Raw genomic sequence first — 20,606 nt, forward strand, 5'->3', positions numbered from 1 at the left:
GATTCCCTCCAGCACCGAGGATGGGCGTCGCCTATGCACCAGCTTCGAAGACAATTTCAAAAGAGACAGAAGCGAACGACACCACCGCAGTCGAGATTATTTGACAGCGTCCGGCCCAGAAAGAGCGGCTGCTGACTCGATGCTCGGGAGGCACCCGAGGCCTCTGTGTGTGTTCTTCGCGCAAGCGCTGGCGTGAAGGACAAGAGAGCACAAGAAATGCCTGCCGGGCACATCCATTCTTCGCGTGTTTGCCCACCGGTCGTCTCCGAGACAGGACACCGCGGCCACACACGCGGACGCTGAGTCGGCGCGTCTGTGTCTCGCAAAGTTTGACTTGTTCCCACGCTTGGCTCAGCTAGAAGAACCGGGACTCGTATGGAAGTCGCGAGGAACGCGGGTGTACATTGTAAGCGAGAGAATGAGGGCGTCGCCACTGGAAGCGTTGTTTGAGATACGAGAGCAGAGGAGGTGGCTCGCTTCTGCCTCCTCTTCTTTTGCGTCACCTACTCGAACAGTCGCCTACTCGTAATGCAGCTGCTATCGCTGAATGCCAGTTTTTGTACTTTATTTCACGAAGGAGCAACTCGCAGGCGAGCTCCTGCTCTCTACCAGGAGCTGCGGTTACGAAGAGCTACGGAACCGTACCAATTTTGGATGACGTTACCTTGATCCCTTTTTTCTTCTTTTGTCGTTGCAACCTGATCATGCCGCTTCCAGTGACACTTGCGCTGAAATGTCTGTACCCGTCTTCAAGCTTGCTCAAATGGCCTCAAGGCATTGCGCAGGAAACCGTCTCAATTTCGTCGCTGCGGAGTAGCGATATTTACTACGTGGCGAAGAGAACTTATTGGCAATTACTTCACAGCGGGACGTCGGTCTGCGCCCTTCAGGTGGGTTCTCTCTAAATTAAACTCGAGCTCCCAATCGCCGCAACCAATGCGCAGGCAATGGTGACTAAGTATGAACGTGATTTTGACCTGCTAACCACGCGCACCTTAGAACATGCAGCATCGTTTACTTTTCACTTAACCACTTTCGTTCGCTGAAGACTCAAAAAATTTGCTGGTACATTTCGCTCGATTCACTATTGACTTCCGTGCATGGGAGATTCGTTGCAGCTGTTTTCATGAGAGTCTAATATTATGATCCCACGGAGGTGCATAGAGCGAAGCAGCAGGCACTTGTGTCAGGAGGGAGTACTTGGGACGTGATGGTTCAGCCTCAGCGGCATGTACCAAGACACTAACTGTCCTAAGTTATTCTGCAACTCAGCCGACGTACTTCGGTTATAAATATTGGCTTATGTTTGCCTGTTTTCGGTGTTTCCGCGCTTTAATACCACAGAAGAGTCTACATTAAGCACAGTAAACATATCGTTGTAAAAATATCACTATAGATTTAAAAATAAGACTGTAACAAAACAAACACAGCTGACACCAAACTGCAGGCGTCGTTGTATTGATATGAATAACTCATAGAAAAATTGAAGCAGGGAACATTGTGAAAACGAAGCCTACATTGTGACATATCTTTTAAACTAAAAACCTACCTAAAGACCAGATGCATCTTTTTAATGCATTCGATAGGGCCAACAAAAACTTTTAAGAAATTGTTACAGTTTTTTTTCTTACATTTCAAAGCTCCACGTGTGGTCGCAAATGTTCATCATAAAGAATTGCGTTGCCATGCTAAGCCGTAAAAGGACTTATGACGATCCCATTGTCAGGCAATAAAGTTGTTTATCCATTCATTCATCTCAATGTGAGGAGTATCACAAAGCTCAAACACAGGGACTAATTACGTAAGGAAGGCACGTGCGCTGAGTTTCTAACAAATGAAATTTTAATGGGAGCGATTCGCAGTTTTCATAAGCACAGAATATAAGGAAACAATAGAATCTTTCACACAGAGGTAGCAAAAAAAAAAAAAAAACAGTGGAGCATCGAAAAGCAACATCACACGTAGCACTCCGTCAATGGTTGGCTTTCCGCAGCCATCTGTGCGTGTAATAACACCCTCGTTGAAGTTCCCTAATGCCGTCAACGGGGAAGTTCGAAAATTATTTTATTAATTAAAACAAAGAATTAAATGATAACACTTCTCATGTAGGAATACTTGTTTATTTGCTTTCGAATGACGTATAAAGCTGATTTTTACTTGTAGCACCAAGTGGTGTAAATTGCGTCTCAATGTGGACCCAAAACGGCGATTTTCTGAAAATTGTCATTTTTTTCTAGTAAACTTTAGAAACTTCACTGGTCTGTAAATATTTTTAACGCCAAATATACCTTCCGTAAATTAAGTATTCATTACTCAGATATTCATATATGGCGCAATATTGCAATGAAAAAAATGCAAACATAGAATATTTTGGCAAAATTACTGAAGGCGTGTATGGCAGAAAAATTGCAGTAATATTATTGAGGTTCGAGCACCTTACACTAACCTACTTGCTTAGTAAGTTATCCAAATTTTGTATTGAAACAAGAAACGATACTCTCAGAATAAATTTTCTTACAAACAACACTCGGAGGACATTCTGGGATATTCAGCTGGCTCCCACATGACCACAAATTTTTTTCCTCTCCGAGATATCCTAGCAATTCACTGTTTTCAATGCTGTAAATCAACACGATTTTGTTGATTGGCTGGGACTTTGCCATAGAATGACCCATATGTGATGTTCTTTTTTTTTACCACTCGGACATTGGTTTGATATTTTGAAAAAATTATTCTTTACTACGTCATTTTTTTCCGGTATTCTATACAGTTACGTTAACAGTGACAACATTTTCCTAATAAATATTCGAGCGTGAGATTTTCATTGCCGTTTCCATTATGCTGGTGTGTTCGACGAAATAGGATAACTGAAAATGAAAAGTAACCTTTGATACTGTGGACAACCGGATGAAAAATAATCGCACCGGCAATGTACTGAATCAGTAGTTTTAGAATAGAGCGCTTCGACTAAAATATATGGCAATTATGGTGGTCCAGTGTACATTATTTTGCCCGCATTACAAACATGTCGAGTCATTCTTGACATCAAGGAGATTACAATTAAAACATGTTGGGTGTAGATATCTTAATGCAATCAATATGAACTTTCCCGGCACACAAATTTTGCAAGTGCAGAAGAGAACATTCTCTTTTTTGGTCAAAATCTCTAGTTCTTGTTAAGCTCACGACATGCGTCAATGTTTTTGCGGCGATCACTTTATGGGCAACGCTAACGCGTCTCCTCTTTAGATTACAGGGCAGTGCAAGCTTCAGCAACGTTCGTTTTGTTTTGTGTTCTTTGTATAGCCGGAAACACATTGTAATCATAGTCATATAATATTGTTTTATATAAGTACCGAGAAGCCGTAGACGCTGGCTTGCGCAAGGTTCGTCGTGGCTGTAATTGTAGCATCTCGTTTTTTTTTAGAAACAATCCCGTTTATTTTGCTTGTCACCTGATGGGTGCCGATGAAGTTTTACCAGCATCAGTAGCAACACACATTTTATAACAGAAACTGCTGCGAAGTGGGGCGTTCGAATTTCGACAGCTGGGAAGTTAATTTTCAGCAGAAAACTAAGAACAGCACATCTACGTGCCGAATTTTTACTGCGCTGAACGTTAAAAAACGAGAACAAAATTACAGGTCATGATATAGGAATCGTTGCCACCTGATCAACGAACAGCGCTGTAAACTTGGAAATGTTTCTCGTCACGATGAAATGTTATCGAATGATTAAAAAGGAACATGGAGGTGATTACCTAAACGACTTTTCCAAAATGAATGGAGAGGAGGCATTTATAATTTATTGATTCCTTCCGCGCCAGGTGTTTTCATCTCCGAAACGAGAAATCATCGATGACTATGGCGCGCGCGTACGCGTCGGCTGGCTCTTCATAATTTTTTTTTGTTTTTCTCCTAGACTGATGACGACGATGACGACACAGTGAGTAAAAATTCAACGCAGTTGTACTCATTGGTATGAGAAATGGTGTTAATATATTGCTAAGTAACCATTATTTCCTATCGACTACTAAGTAGTTACCCATACGCTTGGATTTATTTAACAGTCGTACAAGAGCACAGTTTGAGCACACAATGTCAAAATTTGCTTTTTAACAACTGCATGGGGAGGTAGACAAACCGGGCTGTTTCTCACATTTTTTTAAGCACCCTGTCCCAGATTACTTTACGAAACATCATGTTCAAACATCAAACTGTGCCGAGCGTTGCTGATAGCTTTTGTGCGTGAAACTCGAATACATAAAGATAAAACGAGCAGCGGGCGTGGCAGTATAATCTTTCTTTAGATCGGAATGGAATTAAACGCTCACGTAACAACAGCCAACATGCTTCTGGGTACTGGGCGCCAGGAAATATAATGACTATTGGTTGCTCTTATCCAAGATGCTCATCTTGTTGCCCAGAGAGCCACTTGCAATGCTGCTTATTCAAGCTATCCTATATAACTTTTACACGTTGGTCAAAGTGTATTCATTGCCCTCATGAATAATCCTGCTTTGTACAGACCTGGTGTTTTAGAAAATGCATCAACAATTTCAATCAAGCGTGTACGCGTAGCGCGTTGCCGAGAAATACATAACTGCTCTTAATATATTAAAGACAATATGCGTATGATGTCAAGATCTTTCTCTATGCCGATGAACTCAAGAATAAATGCGGAATGTAAAATAATAGCTTACGTCATGGGCGGATATGTAGTGCAGGCACGATGCACAGTTTTACAGTGCAACTGTAAAAATTATACAGTAGGCTCAATAAGAACAAGGGTACCAATATGGGCTTGCTGGTTCATCTAAACTGGCGAGTAGCATAACGCGGAAGCAAACGAGGACAAAGAAAACGCACAGGACGAACACAAGCGCGACGAACACAAGAAACACACAAGTATAGGGCTCGTGTTCTTCCAGTACTTCTCCTTGGTCCCCGTTTTGTCTTCGCGGTATGCTACAAGCCAGTTTACGCTGAACAACAATGTTGCTAACATCATCTGGTAAATGCCACTCCCTATTTAATTTTCTTGATACATTATGTTTACAATGCGAATGTAAATACGCTTTGAGCATTCTTTTAAAGATTTCAAACAACCAAGTAGCGATCGAAACTAGATCATAACTGCTTTCACATTGACGATGCAAACCTGCTCTTTTCGGGATGTGATTTTTGATCTCACGTGTCATTGAACCGCACGGTTTGATATTTTAAGAAGTTTCCCTGGTACGTTTTTTTTTTTTTTTTTTTTGTTCTGATGCCGAGCGTGTTGGTGTGATGCCGAGCGCATTGGTTCTGGCGCCGGGTGTACCTAGACGCCCGGCATATAATTGATTTGAAATAAGTATAGTACGCTGGTCTTCGCTCCACCCAGCCGTGTGACGTCACTTTTACATATACGGGCCCCTTGCTCGTTATGTATATAGTGGCATGCATATTTCGCGCGGCCTTCCTTTTACGCTTTGCGTTTAACACCACTTGACATTGTAACGCTGACAAATGCTGGAAGAAATAGTTTTCGAATTGACTTGAAGTTCAAAGAAACTATGGAGATGTTACTTATAGCTTCAGCATAGCATTGATATTAACATTAATATAAAAGGCGCGAAATGTAACATTATCAGATGTGAAGCGGGCTAGTATTTTCCCCAGTGCACAGGAGACCGTAAGAGCAGGACGTTTTAGAAACGTAGTTAAGTGTTAGCGCCAGACTGTCGCATCATCAGTAAGCCAGCAAACTCAGAGCAAAGCCAGCAACAGATCTAGAAGAGAGACATGGGTTAAACGTATGTGTAGGTTGAGCTGAGAAAGATAAAGTATCAAAATACGGAGAATTCTGATTGCATAATGGTGCATGAGTACGTGTTAATACTGTTTGTCTAGCATCGCGGGCTGTTACTCCTGTAACAGCACCGTTTTTTATCCCATCTTCTCGCATCTTTTTTATGCATTTGACGATGATGCGAATCTAACGCTATTTTATTCCTCCGCTTCTTTCAAATCCTCTTTGTATTTTCCAGGAAGAAGACAAAGCTTTTGTAAGCGCTTTATTGGCAACTTGCTCGCAAGAAATTATTTCCACATGTGGCCACGCTTTGTGAAATCTTCCATATGCGGTTTCGTCCCTAAACTAACATCGCGCGCTCGTTGCGTAATGTTCGCTGCGTCTGTTTAGAGATTTATTTCTAAATTTAGCTCTTCGCAACCACAGTGTAAGCTGTAAATTATTGCGGCTCTCGTGTCGACATGCAGCCATCGTAAAATCCTTCTTCGCATGCATTCTTTATATATAATTTATTTTTCAGCCTATGAAGCCTTTACAAACTCTTATCTTGGTTGCAGGCATATAGATTATTTCTTGAAACAACAAGCGCAACGTTTTTAGGAAAGATAAGAAAACGCGACCACATCGCTTTGTTACCGCGCCGGCAAATAGACTAAATATAACAGTGTTTTGTGGTACCCTTACCAAGTCCGCGCGTATCGCCTTTTGCACAGACGAAAAACGTCCGGCCGCTTTAAGATGGTTTAATGTAGAATTTTTTTTTATGTGCAAAGTAGAAAGTATTTGAGGAAATTTCTGGCTTTATCGCGAGTGCAGCAAATATAGAAGCAGCCTCTAAAGGAACGCGCTCTAAACGTCCTTTCCACGAGTTCCTGCGATGTCTTTTGAGACCTGTTCTTTATAGGTTCCAAGCACGAATTTTCTATTCCGTCAAACTTGTGCAAAATATAAGTTTTTCTGAGTTATTACTCCGTATGCATTTTCGCGGAGCAGCTTGCTGGTCCGCACTATGCACATATGCGCTGCGCTGACTTCGGTCGTGTGTGTATGTTGTGCGTGTCGTGTGTGTGTGTGGTGTGTGTTTGATAGAGAGAGAGGGACAGGGGGTAGCTAAAGAAATGCTATACGCATTTAAGATCCGGCACATCTCGCGCACGGTGTAAACTGAGCCATCAAGGAACTGGCTAGTCGCTTTCTTTGTCTTTGAGCCCCGCATTACCAGGCGAATCAGCGCCTTTGTGTAAATCGAATAGCTAAGTGCGTGAAATTGTCTTAGCCGGAGAGAAGGTGGATGTTGTAAGATCCCCCCCCCCCCCCAACCGAAAGTTCTTTTTACGTATCGTATGTGCACATATGTAGTCACGCATGCAAAGAGACGCGCGGATATATATATATATATATATATATATACACATATATATATATATATATATATATATATATATATATATATATATATATATATATATATACACATATATATATATATATATATATATATATATATATATATATATATATATATATATATATATATATATATGTATACTGCAACCTAGAAGATGTGTGCAAAACAGGAAGATTTCGATGCCGGCGTCGTCGAAGAGCGGCTGCGGTAGGCAAACAATATGCATGTACCTCCGAAATTGTCCTCTCTCGACGTCCCTTGCGCACAGCAAACACAACAACTCCGAAACAAAAAACACGTAAGTATGGAACTATTCCCTATTAGGCACACATGCGACACAACGGCAATGTCCAAAACACACAACTGGGCGATTCCACGAGAGATCCAACATGCATGTCCGGTCGATATTTTTGTTTTGTCTGGGTTTTTTATATGTTATGTGGGCACATTAAAAGTGCTAGGAACCGAAAATTTTATTTATAAAAAACACTCCAAGCGCGCCGAAAAAATATTTGAAGGTGGCGGCGCGCGTCCTGTTTTTGCTCACTGCAATGTTTTCGCATTTCACGGCCGGACTTAACGCCAACTATAAACGCTGTGTCGGCCATTTTTGCTGCTGGTTTTATTACGCAATACTGTCAATTAATCCACGCTTTTTTTATGCTGTCCTCAAAAGGAAAAAAAAATGTGAAAAATGGCAAACACTGCCCAAATAATAAAGTCTGCTATGTTTGACGCGCCTTGGCGCCTTTCCTATTTCACACAAAAACTTCAAAACAACATCAAATATAGAAAATAGCATTTGCAACAGCCTAACGGAAGATCGTTTTCCTATGGGCATCGCAAAAGAAGAACAAAGAATAGGTAAAGCGAATTTTTCAAGAACGTTCATTTTAAAAAAATAAAATTTAAAAAAAAGACCCCGGTCTCAATTTTGACGACAGTTCTTTATCGAAGAGCGCTTATGTCAATGAAAACACGGTCTTAATATCATATGTCCTCGTTCAGATATAACGGAACAAAAATGACCCTTGCCGTGTGTGCTCACTGCAGTGCGATTCATGGTTGTTATCAGCTCGCATTGTGCGTGAATCTACGGATTTAATTATTTTACTGCAGCAGAACTTAGCTCCGGTGTCTAGTAGTCCAGAAAAATGTATGCTCAGATTTTACTCGTGTCTAGAGTGTGAGGGGGTGGGCGGCTGAAGCTCTTTAAAGGGCTAAAGCGTAGGGAGTTTGCAGCCTAAAACCTTAACTTACCACGCCAGTATTCGCCAACAAGAGCACGCGAGACACCGCGAACATACGGTTAAGGTGATTTTACTAAAACTCGTCTTGCACACGAAACAAATCATCTGTAGCAGCGCCAAGCCAGCTTAATCTGCAACTAAATGCCACAACAGCAGGCGCGCTGTTATGGAGGTGCTTTCTCAGTGCCTGCTTGCTTCCCTTCCATTACGTGCATCATACGCTCAAACCATCTTCCCTATTCAACGTACACTTTTGCCTAGACGATCTTTGTAAAAAGTTATCTCAGTCATTTCCGAGCCGTTTATTTCGATCACATGTTTTCAGCGCCGCAGATAACGTCTTCGTGTATCATCTGGACGTTTACCTCAGCGTTTCAGCAGCCAAAAAACGTGCGGTGCGGCATGATTAAGCCATAAGTGACCGAAGCTGCCCAATTTATGATGATTTGTCGGCACTTTACTAAAGTGCTTTCCCACGTCGAGAGCAGCAGAAGCTACTGGTGGCGCGAGACGGACACTATCCTTAATTTCGACAACGACTGCGGCCCACACGATCACAGTACAAAGCGTTTAGACATATGGAATGTGAAACCGTGAGCCGTTCTGCGAACTCCTTCATTACAGCGGCGCAGGAGTGAGGTAATGTGTGCGGCACTGTTCAATACAAACGTTTCGAGTTGGTGTAGCTGTTCACTACACGCGATGAGCGTGGCCCATGTCTAGGTCCGAGTATTCTGTGGCGATTATTTACGCGTTTACAAAAAGAAGATGCTGAAAAAAACATTTTGTTTTTCGCTGCTGTTTTTGTTGTTGCCGACCTTTGGAAACTACTGTCATTGGCTGAGGAACTTCGCGTCATCTGCAAGGTCTGCTAGCATTGGTTAACACGCCTCATGGAAAACCTGTCGCCAACTATGATAACCGCGATGAGGTAGACCAGGCATTTCTCCAGGAATAAGAAGCCATTGATATCTTGAACGTGTGCGCCCACCTTTCCTCTGGGGCTTGTAGGCGAGGTTGTAGGCTGCAAACTGTGTGCACGTTAGCGCTTGAGGCGGCGGCAGCAGCCCACTTTTGCACACGCGAGACACAAATAAAACCTGAGAATACATTTTTCTTGACAAGCCACCACAGCAATGTTTTGCTGCAGCAAAATAATTAAACCTGTAGATTTACGCACAATGCAAGCTGAGAACAACCAACAATCGCACTGAAGTGAGCACACACAGCAGGGGTCCTTTTTGGCCCGTTATATTTTGTGAACAAACCAAATGAGGACATATGATATTAAAACTGGGCTTCCACTGCCATAAGCCCTCTTCGATAAAAAAAAATTGTCAAAATTGTGACCGGAGTTTTTTATTTTATTTTTTGAAAATTAGCTTTTCCAAAAAAAACTCGCTTCTCTGACTATTCTTTTCGTACTTCGCGCTGCCCGTAGAAAAGTGATCTTCCGCAGAAATGTTGCCAAGGCTCTTTTCTATATTTGACACTGTTTTGAAGTTTTTGTGTGAAATCGGAAAGGCGCCAAGAGCGGACCAAACTTAACAAACTTTTTTTTTTTTTTATTTGAGCGGTGTCAGAAATTTTTTCTCATTTCTTTCCTTTTGAGGACGGCATAAAGAAATCATGAGTGTAATTCACAGCAATGCGTACTAAAAGCAGCAGGCAAACTTTTAACACAGCGTTTATAGTTCGCATTAAATTCGGCCGTGAAATCCGAAAATATTGCGGTGAGCTAAAATAGGACGTCGGCATGGCCACCTTCAAGTATTCTTTGGCGAGCTGGGAGCGTTTCTTCGAAATAAAATTCGCGGTTCCGTGCACTTTCAATGTGCCCACATAACATGTAAGAAACCCAGGCAAAACACAAATATCGACCGGACAGGCATGTTCGATCTCTCGTGGAATCACCCAATACTTCGTCATATAAGAATGTGTTTACTCAAGCACGCCACAACGTGTTGATACAATTCCCCATTGGTTGAAAAAAATTTAAATGTGCACAAAGTGCTCGTTCTTCGCTCATATTTTTGTGCTATGCGTGGCATGTATACAGAGCGTATAATATAGGGGACGTGAGAAGCGTATCGTAATGCTCAACTAAATTGTCTGTCTGAGCATGTTATTCCGACGCTTGAAACGCCACGCTTAGGTCATGCACGAACCACGCGACAACCGCTACGTGCAATGCTGGGAGAAGAACCTCATGTACTACAAAAAAAAAATGTGCTAATTAAGCTGCTTGCTGAAATCGTGATTTCCTGCATCATTATCGTAACTCATGCCTTTGTATCTGTTATCTTATTCCACAGAAAAAGATGATGGCCGTAAGCATACTTTCGAAATTTTTTTTGTTGTCTCTGCATGTTTTTCGTAAAACTTCAGCCATGCACGCACGTCTTGTGGCGGCACTCATGAGCACGCACACGCAGGCACACATGCGCGCGCGCGTATGTGTGTGTGTGTGTGTGTGTGTGTGTGTGTGTGTGTGTGTGTGTGTGTGTGTGTGTGTGTGTGTGTGTGTGTGTGTGTGTGTGTGTGTGTGTGTGTGTGTGTGTCAATATCAGCAGATTATGGCGTTTGGGAATTGTTTCACGAAACACTCATTGAACAATATCTTAAATTACATTTATAGAACTCTTCCGAGAAATTAATGAAATTTTTGTTTCGCATATGTGGGGAAATAGGCTCTGAAATCAAATCCTACAGTTGGCAAAAACACTACTTAGACTTATGTTGGGATGTGTGTAACACCCTAATGTTGTCCAAGAAAAAATAAGTGGAAAAGCGCGTAACAAATTTATCACAGAAGCATAACAACTTTCGTCACAGAACGTTTATTGGAAGTAATTTTTGTTTTATGCGTGAAAAAAGTTTTCAAGTTTAGTCCCATTATTGCATTATTTCGGCTGGTACTTCCTGACCTTATAGTACGCTGGCATGAATTGCAAACAAGGGTTGAACAGATTGTGGTTAGTGAGGTGAGGAATAAAATCATTAATAAGCAGAAATTCGTGAGAATTCATATCCTGAAGGTGTGCTTAGTCACGGTCAATAGACAGTACGCACTTGCAGGGTGTTGGAACCATACGTATGCGGATGCCTGTGCATGAACGCGTGAAGTGGTACAGCGTGCGAAATTCCCCTATCTGCATCACTTACCTGTATCAACACTGTTACTTATCAACAATCTTCACCGCTATATTGTTCTATTTTCGCTGGGTTAACGGGGACTGAACGTGTATGATTTAAATGAGGCTCCTAGCGTACGCTAGTGACCATATTTAGTCATTTCAGAACCGCATTAGGCAAAGCATTTCAAGGCAGGAGAATAATGCCAAGCAGAAAGCTTCCGCTCCAAACGCAGGATTCTGTTCACGAGAACAAATTATAGCTTGGAATGCCTGTTAATAAAACTGAACAGTCCGAAGATTCGAGTTGTCAGCTCACCAGCATACATTGTTCCAAAGTAATCAAAGTGAGCAGAAAACACACGTGCTCAAACAACATTGTAACTACGGAGTAGCAGTCGTGTAAGCCAAGTCAAGCACCTCGCTAGGAAGCACGCAATCGATTACAATTCCTGCCCGTCTTGCACAACTTTCCGTTAACGATTTTCCTTCCCACAAACCTGCGCCGGCGATCGTTAGCTCAGACCGCTTCAGTTCTCTTCTGTCAATCTCTTCACCGAGCCACCGCGCTTCTTGACTTGCACGCGATTGTGCTCTCCGTTTCCTGCTTAGAAATCTCTCGTCGTGCGCTTTTCAGGCTGAACCCGCTTAGTGCTCGATTCCCGCCGCTTTTCTTCAAGATTGGGCACAGAATGGGGAAACGTCGAAACACCGTGCCACTCGTTGTCGTAACCCCCCCCCCCCCTCTGTCCTGCACTCCCGCTGTCTTTTTCGTTCGCTCTCGAAGCCCGGGATGTGTTTTGCGCAGTGCATACTGCGTACTACATACCAGCTGCACCCTGCCAACTTCCTCAACGCTTCTTCTTCCTCTTTTTTACTTCAGCCCCTCTTCCTCATTTTTCCCGATCTATCTCCCGCTGAGTAAGCGAAGTTTCCCACGTGCCGCACACAAAATCCCCTTTCGCCCGTCGAAATTCTCATCAGAGCGTGTCACTTGAATGTCGGGAAGCGGGTTTTCGCGACACAATGTGGCCTAAGGTAATCTTACGTCGAGTGTCGCTTACTTGCAAGGTTTTGCGAAATTCTACGCATTGTGGCGCATGCGCGGTGACACGAAGTTCAGTGGCCACTCGCGGGAAGGGATGAATGTATAATGGAGCATTTTTCGTCATAGTCTAGCGCCTGCAGGGCATGCCGCACATACTGTGCACGTTGTATAGTAGACCGAGCCGTACTATGAGCTCCGATATAGACGGTTTCAAGATTGCGATAGTAGCAGCACGTTTTCTGCCCCAAGAAACTTCCGGTTCTTCATTTCAGCACCGAAGCAGAAAAGCAACTGCGCGCTACCCGCCAAGGCTTTTGTTCCCCGCCAATGCTACGTCAGTGCACGAAACCGGAAGCCGTCCAGGGTCTGTGTTTGTAAACAGCGAAGCCGTCTATACGTACAGAGACACAGTATGTGCCGAAATAATTGGATTCAGTGTGCGTTGTGGAGGGGCTCTAACTACTCAAGCTATGGCTAATAATCTTGTAGGTATTGCAGTTATTCGAGAGGTCGGAAATTCAGGACCCAAGCGGTTTCTGTGTCGCGTAGCTTGTTGGGACGTACGTGCTTTCGCGCAGATTGCGAACCAGCCTTGGGTTCTTGCATTTGCGTTGACATGATGCTGAAAAACTGAAAGCTAGCGTGGGACCCCAAGCCGCAATCCGACAGAAACGCCAAGCACCACCTTCTACCGCGTCGAACTCGCGGCAATTAAAGTAAACCTACTGCACTGACGAGGCTAGCTAGCTGCTCAGACGCCTATATAACAATGTTTTTCATACACGCTGTCGGGGAATATCGCTACCTAAGCTACGACAAGACACTCCTTTATGTAGCTCTTCGTTTCACAGGCGATTTTAGTGTTTCCTTAGGACTGAATGACACAGTCCAACTTCAGTCAGCGTACACCTGATGGCGTTGTGCATCGTGCCCACAAAACACCAGTTGAGGTGCTGCAGAGAAAACTTGGCTATGAACTTCTTTGTTTGTCTTTTTGAAGGTGCAGAAGCAGGTGGTCGTACAGACGCTATGATTACTCTTACTACAATTTATTGGCGGCCATTTTCGCTTAGAAACGTATTACGCTTGTCTTCACTTGTAAGCACCATATTTTTTTTTCTCAGGTGTGGCGTTCACAGCGCTCTATCCGATGCTGTTCCGACCGAACCAATTTTCAATGTCTGCTGCTCCTCATAATCCAAGAGTAGTCAACCGAAGCCGGCTTCTACAGCTCTCTTTCGACTTTGAGCATGCTTGCTTTTTAAGAATGCGTCCAACCTAAAGCGCGTATCCCTGCAGGCAGAACAGTAAGCTACTTCAGTGGCTTGGTTATGCTGGCTTAATCGTAAGGTCGACCTAGCCGCTAAAAAAATAATGAAAATTGTATAGACATTTTTATAACAACGCGTGTTAGAAAAAGGAAATCGGCCAGAGCCACTGCGCCGAAAAGGAAACAGCATATCCACGGAGTGAATGATGATGAGTGGGCGAAGCTGCGGAGGTTCATCGGTAAACCGTGAATCTTCCGTGAATTCTGCCCAGTACATCATCACCGACGTGAGATCGGGCGCGTTAATTTATACTAAAGGTTCGATGAGTTATGACGACTTGCAGCTCACTTTAATTTTACATGTACGCTGTGAATTTTCATTGTTTAGAAAACCATTGCTTTAGAAAACATCTGGCGTCTTTCGTTAAGCAGCTGGCGTCTTTTCGTTTTGCTTTAGAAACATCTGGCGTTCTTTCGTTTTGCTTTTACAAAACATCTGGCGTCTTTCGTTGGTTTATTTCATCAATCAACGGCGTTTTGAACAAAATTTTTATTGTTTAATCACGCACAGGAGAAATCTCACCAGGCACTACCTTGGAGGTAAACAATGGCTGCTAATCGGAATGAGAGACAGAAGAAGTCGGCTTTTAGCTAACACTTACACTTCTACTTCTCCTAACGTTTCCTACTGGAACATGCCAATGGCTGCTAATGGGGAATGAGAGACAGAAGAATTCGGCTTTTAGTTAACGCGCACGCTGCGAATTTTTTATTGTTCAACAACGCACAGGAAAAATCTCCCACCGGCACCACCTTGGAGGTCAAAGCGTAAGACTGGTTACGCACTACGACTACTACGACTACGACTACGACTACGAGGGACGAACGGGTGCCGCCTTAAGGAGCTTCGCCCCTAAAACACGACACATATTGCCAGAATATTTTTTTAAACATTCAACGCTACACGAGCGCTTTCTGCAGCCTATCTACATCGAAGTGCGGCCTGTACGTGTGGAATCGAAGCCGGCTATTTTTGACTGGTGAAGGATGTTCACGACATCTTTGACGCCTTCGTTAGAGGCCTTTAGATGGGCCTCACGCACAAAAAATTAAGGTAGCGCGGAAAACCCTTGCTTTAAAGACTTGTATTGAACAGATCAGCGAGAAGCACGTGCAACTTACGTTTTCCTATACAGGGTGTTTCAGGAAATGTGTCCAACCTTCACAAAAAATTAGGAAAATGCGATATTTGATTGCTGCCTTCAGAATTGGTTTTTTCTGTAGTGGCAGGGATTTTAAGATGGGTAAAGAAATTATTTGGGACTGTAATGAAAAAGTTAAATTAATTAACTTTTTAATTAGTAGAGTTAGGTGGTTGTGTCAAATGAGAGAATTGAAGTTCTTCATGCCAGAAACCCAACCCAACTTTGAGATTTCGAAAAAGTGCCATCTAGTAATAATTACGAAGTAATGAAATTCAACCGAATTCGATGGCTTTCGCTGTTGAAAGCCGTTGCATTTCGTTCAATTTCATTACGCCACAACAATTACTAGAGGACGCTTTTTCGAAATTTCAAAGCTCGGATGGTTTCCTCGCATGAAGAACTTCAACTGTCTCATTTGACACAATCACCTAACTACACTAATTAAAAAGTTAATTAATGTAACTTTCTTAATTACTGTCCTAAATGATGTACTTAACTACATTAAGATTCCTGCCGCTACAGAAAAAGCAATTCTGAAAGCCCCGAGCAAATATCGCATTTTCCTGATTTTTTGAGAAGGTTGGACACACTTCTTGAAACACCCCGTATCCATTTGATTTTCACTTTCACAGGCTAAAACTGTTTGGAGGTGCGTGCCGCGCCTTCATGTGCCAGAATCTCGTCGGGCGTTTTCCACTTTTTTAAACAGAGAGCACGCGCAAGACGATTAGTGGAGCGGATGCTAGATCGTACGCGAGAGCCGGGGTATATAATGGAATGTACCGTGATTCGCGTACAAAAATAACCGGTGTGTTTCACCCGGGGACCAGATTTCGTCGACAGACTACATTGCTCGCTGCTGTCGTCTTCGTATGAGTGCTCTTTATTCTTGTTCCAATGAAGTGTTTGATTGTGAAGTTTTGTATCTGCTTACCGTATTCTTCGCTGTTACTCTCTACGCAACGCTCTCTTGCTTTATTCGTTTTTGTCCACAATATGCTCAAGTGTGATCTAATGCTCGGTCACGGGTGATGCCGATTACTGTATGAAGTTCAAGTTTGGCCTTTTTTTTTCTTGCTCTCTTACAGGACAAAAATTTTAACGTAAGGAATGGCTGTTTTGTCTTTACAACTTTCTCATTTTTACCAAATAGGTTGGATGTTTTCTTTTTCTCTTGTTTGTTTGTTCATGTTCCACCGCTTTGTCGTATAGCATCCGTAGATGCAAGTTTATTTATTGTTTGGGTGGAATCTCCGTAATAAAGCGGCAGAAATGAAGGCGCGAACGCCTTCGAGCAATTTTAACAAAGTTTTACGTCTACGAGAAACCTATATTTAACCCTGAAAGTGATCTGGCGATCTTTAAAAACGCAATGAGTCAGCAGCTTAAGTCCTATGGATCATTAACGGACCGGTTGAAGCGCTCCGCGCTAGATGTATGGATTTTGTAAGGTTTTAAAGTTACAAACAAGCGCACCGCTACAGATCGCGGCGCCTCGCAACGGCATGTGTTCAGTCACCTCTGTTTCACGACGTTGCATTGTTTCCGGGCATCGTCGTTCGAGTGATTGATTTCATCGGCTTCTTAGCGTGTGTACCAACGAGAAACATAAAAATAAACTTTAGCTGGCGGCTATTGTGGTGGCGGCCCCTGGTGGCGCAGAGATACACCAGGAAATCGCGTAGGCTCATCTCAAGTGCAGTTTACGGAGCCCCGGCGGGGAACCACATAGAGCGGAGCTTCGTCCCGACCGCTCGGCAACATTAGGTACAAAAAGCGTTGCTGAGGAAGTGGCCATCGTTTCTTCGCCGGCAGGTTCCTTGATGCGAGGCACTTCGTTTTAGGTGATAGCGCGAATGATTTACTCTAGTCGTAGCTTCACTGCTTACATAATTTCGAAGGAACCGTTTCAGGGACTCTTTACGCACCAAATTGGCCTCCTTTCCTATGAACAGTACGCCTCCTCACGAGAGTACTTCCTCGACATCAGCGGAATTATTCCGAAGCACTGAGACTGAAGGAAGGTTACTAAGTGACCGCGCTTGAAATCATTAACTCGGGTCGAAAAGTGACACATTCACATTGACAAAGGGCGCGCATTTTCGCCTGTATTTTTCAGATTAAGATGAAGGTGCGAAAATTATATCATTGTTGAAGTCACGATCAGCTGCCGGTTTCAGTGCGCCGAAGGAGCATATCAGTGGTAGTAGCGTGCTCATTTCGGTTGGTTTAGACAGCTTATCAAGCAGCAGATTACGAAGGAGCGGGAACACGCTATCAAGAAAGCAATGACATAACATAACCGTGGTAGTCTGCTTCATCACGCGTTTGCGTTTAGTAATACTCTGCACTCGCACATGTGCCTTCATTGCCGCTCCAAGGTAAAATGCTACTTTTACAGGCTTTTAATAGCAAACATCTAGCCGAGCATTACGCCTGCACCTGTGCTTCTTTTTTATTTTTATTTTTATGCTGCTCTTTCACGCCCGTAGTTTTTATATATGCATTTAAAACAGACGCGAATAGGTCAGCTGTTGTGTTAACACTTCTTGCGTATTATCTTTCTTGGCATTTTTCGTTCCTCACCATGGCAGATGTCCTCATACAAGGTAAGCTGAATAATACTTTCTTTCCTTCGGTATCTACTTGTCTCGATTAAACGTAAATAAACTTACTATACCTCGCTTGCTTCGTGGTTCCTTAAGAACAACCAAGGACACTGAGAAAGTACATGATGCATCCTCGTTCTCCTGCCCACATCTAAGCCAATAAACCGGACAAAATGTAGTCAACCTCCTTGCTGTCCATTCTTTGTCCTCTCCCTCTGTTTCTCTCTCTTTCTGTCTGTCATGGCAACACAGGAAGAAACCCATTCATTTTGTACACTGGTTTGAGTGTCCTGGACATATTTTCTTAACACCACGGCTTCATATAAGATCAATATAGACCAGATAAAGCACATTATCTTCAATCACTCATTTTGTAAGTTAGCTTCTTGTATCGGTAAGAATAATTGCGAAATTGTGTAGTAATACTGTTGCTTCGTGTCTGTGAACAAGCGGACGGACAGCGTACAAGATGCTATATATTTCAGAGGTTAACAAAAAAAGGGCCCACTAAAGAACCCCATGGCAGGAAAAAAATATTTAAAAACCCTGAATGACAACAGTAATCGTAAAACAAAGAGAAGCACGACAACATGAATTCTTTGTTTAAGTTAAAACAGGCTGCGAAAACGTCAAGGAATGCAAGGAATATAAATAACAAAAATTGGCCGCGTATCTGCGTGCTCCGCTGCAAATGCCGTGTAAAGACGATAGAGGAGGCGCTGCGTCAGATATGGACGCCTCTGGCAATACGTCGGGAAACATGAGCGTGTGCAGAGGGTTTTTTTTCCTCCATGGCAGAGGGCGTTAGTCGGCGTGCATAGGCATTTTCATCGCAGCTTAAGAAACAAGGGTCTTTAGAATTACGTATCTATGTATTTTCTACTAAAGGAACACACCACCTAACACTTACCTAGTGATGTTGCGCCTCAGATATGTGTAATATTTACTTTTTGATCGACAACGTTCACAAGTATGAACAGCCGTACCAGTGCAAGATGGGTGGGCGGTAAATAAGTGGTTCAACTTTGGCGGGGTGGCTGAATTGGGTGACAGACAGGCAGACCAAAATTTCTGCGCTTAAGTTCCCCAAGAAAGACTATCGTGTTTAAAATATTCGGCGTTACCCTGGGCTAGCGTAATATAGGAGTACATATTTCTCAGCGTAATGTTTAAAAAACTTTGTAAACTTGCCATTTCACGGAAGAAAAATTGTCACGAATGCAGTTTTTTTTTTCAAGTTCTTTTAACGTTTTTTTCTCGGACGGGCACTTTTGAGAAAGTTTCTCTCGCTTCGAAAACAGGCTTCAATATCGCAACCTCTCATATTCCGCAGGCAAATTAAATACCGTGCCTGCTGCCTCGACACACACCAGGCAACTTAATTCACTCTGGAGCCCAAATTTTGAACGCCCGACAGTGCCGTTGACTGGTGCCCTTCTAATGAGCGCACCAGCTGGAGCACGTGATTTGCTGCTTCACTCGTTCTAAACACCTAAGACGAAACACCGCCGGCCAAAACGCTTAGAGCAATGTGCCAAATAGGGCAACTTCAGCCTGTATGATGCACCAGGCGTATGAAGCCTTGCCAAGCGTAAGAATAAATAAATAGATAGATAGATAGATAGATAGATAGATAGATAGATAGATAGATAGATAGATAGATAGATAGATAGATAGATAGATAGATAGATAGATAGATAGATAGATAGATAGATAGATAGATAGATGGAAGAAATGTCCCTGTGGCATTTCCACCGTCTGGAATCTCGCTAAAAATTCGTGCAACTATATGTGAATGCGGGAAGTAGTTTTTGAAGCGGCAGTTTACAAAAGAACGTTTTGTCATGCCGTAAGGACACTCTGAAGTTTACGCTCTAAAGTGAATCTGCGTCGGGAAAAGCATTTAATGGCGAAAATGCTTCGTATTGAAAACAACTGCTTTGAGCCATCAATATGAAACACTTTTTCCTTAATATGAATGTGCCGGGCTTTCGTTAGCACTGTAGCTTATTATTTTAAAATAAATCGCTATTGGCGTTCAGAAATCGTCGCAAAAGGCAGCATATTTGCCATTTTTTTCATAAAAAGAGCCATATTCTTTAATGAGGGTCATTTTCAAATTTGGGTTTTGTTTGTGCATACAATATGCGATGAAATACTGAGTGGGGAAATAAAACGAAACCTTGTGGAATAAGTGAGAAAGTCAAACATTGCGGGAAGTCAGCACTAAGTCGAGCAAAGTATCACACGGCGACGCTGGTCGATCCTTAATCCTTCTGGCTAACGCCGCTTACCTTCTTTCTCTTTTTCTTTCTCTCTTTTTAGTTCTTTCTTTCCCTTTCTTTGAATATATTTCCCTCTTTCTTTCTGTTCTCTATTTCTTCCCCTTCTTTCTGTCGATTTCTCTTCGTCTGCCTTTTTATGCTATATGTTTACTTTTTTACTTTCATTCTCTCTCTTTCTTTCTATTTATGTCTTTATTAACCTCCTTCATTTTTATGAACTAGCGGTGAGTAGTGGGATTTGCCCAATTTACGTGGCACATACCCGTTCATGATGATGATTGTTCTTTTGTGGTCACTCGTCTTACATCGAGCATCCACAGTTTTCCTGTTAAAAGAAAAGTTCCGTATTGAGCTACAATGCTTCTTTGTTTGCGCAGTTCCGCGGTCTAAACAAATATATAGCCTAGACAACCTTCCGTAGTACGCCTTATTTCCGGCATGTTCAGGAAGTCTTACAAGAGTAATCTTAGTTTAAAGTGAGGAAAACATTTTTGAAGCGAAGAACCACAAGGTCGCGCGAAATTTTTCTTGGTTTCGCCTTGACTGCACAGCACGTTGGCGCCGGATTCAAGCGGGTGCCTCTTCGCCGTCGCCTATAGGG

The 20,606-nt window shown here is 42.8% G+C and overlaps 1 protein-coding gene across 3 annotated transcripts in view; it reads left to right on the plus strand.

The window, feature by feature from the left end:
• LOC119390623 (prohormone-1) overlaps nucleotides 1–20,606 on the plus strand; it is a 203,570-nt gene that overhangs the window by 160,268 nt on the left and 22,696 nt on the right. The window contains exon 1 of one of the 3 annotated variants that reach the window (XM_049414884.1): nucleotides 10,771–10,784. The exons of the other annotated variants lie outside the window; for them this stretch is intronic. Within the exon in view, the coding sequence (XP_049270841.1) occupies nucleotides 10,776–10,784 (9 nt within the window). The 5' untranslated portion in view covers nucleotides 10,771–10,775. Of the gene's footprint in view, nucleotides 1–10,770; nucleotides 10,785–20,606 lie in introns of those variants that run through there. 3 annotated transcript variants of the gene reach the window in all.

This window comes from Rhipicephalus sanguineus, chromosome 4 (assembly GCF_013339695.2).
Source record: "Rhipicephalus sanguineus isolate Rsan-2018 chromosome 4, BIME_Rsan_1.4, whole genome shotgun sequence".
NCBI lineage: Eukaryota > Metazoa > Arthropoda > Arachnida > Ixodida > Ixodidae > Rhipicephalus > Rhipicephalus sanguineus.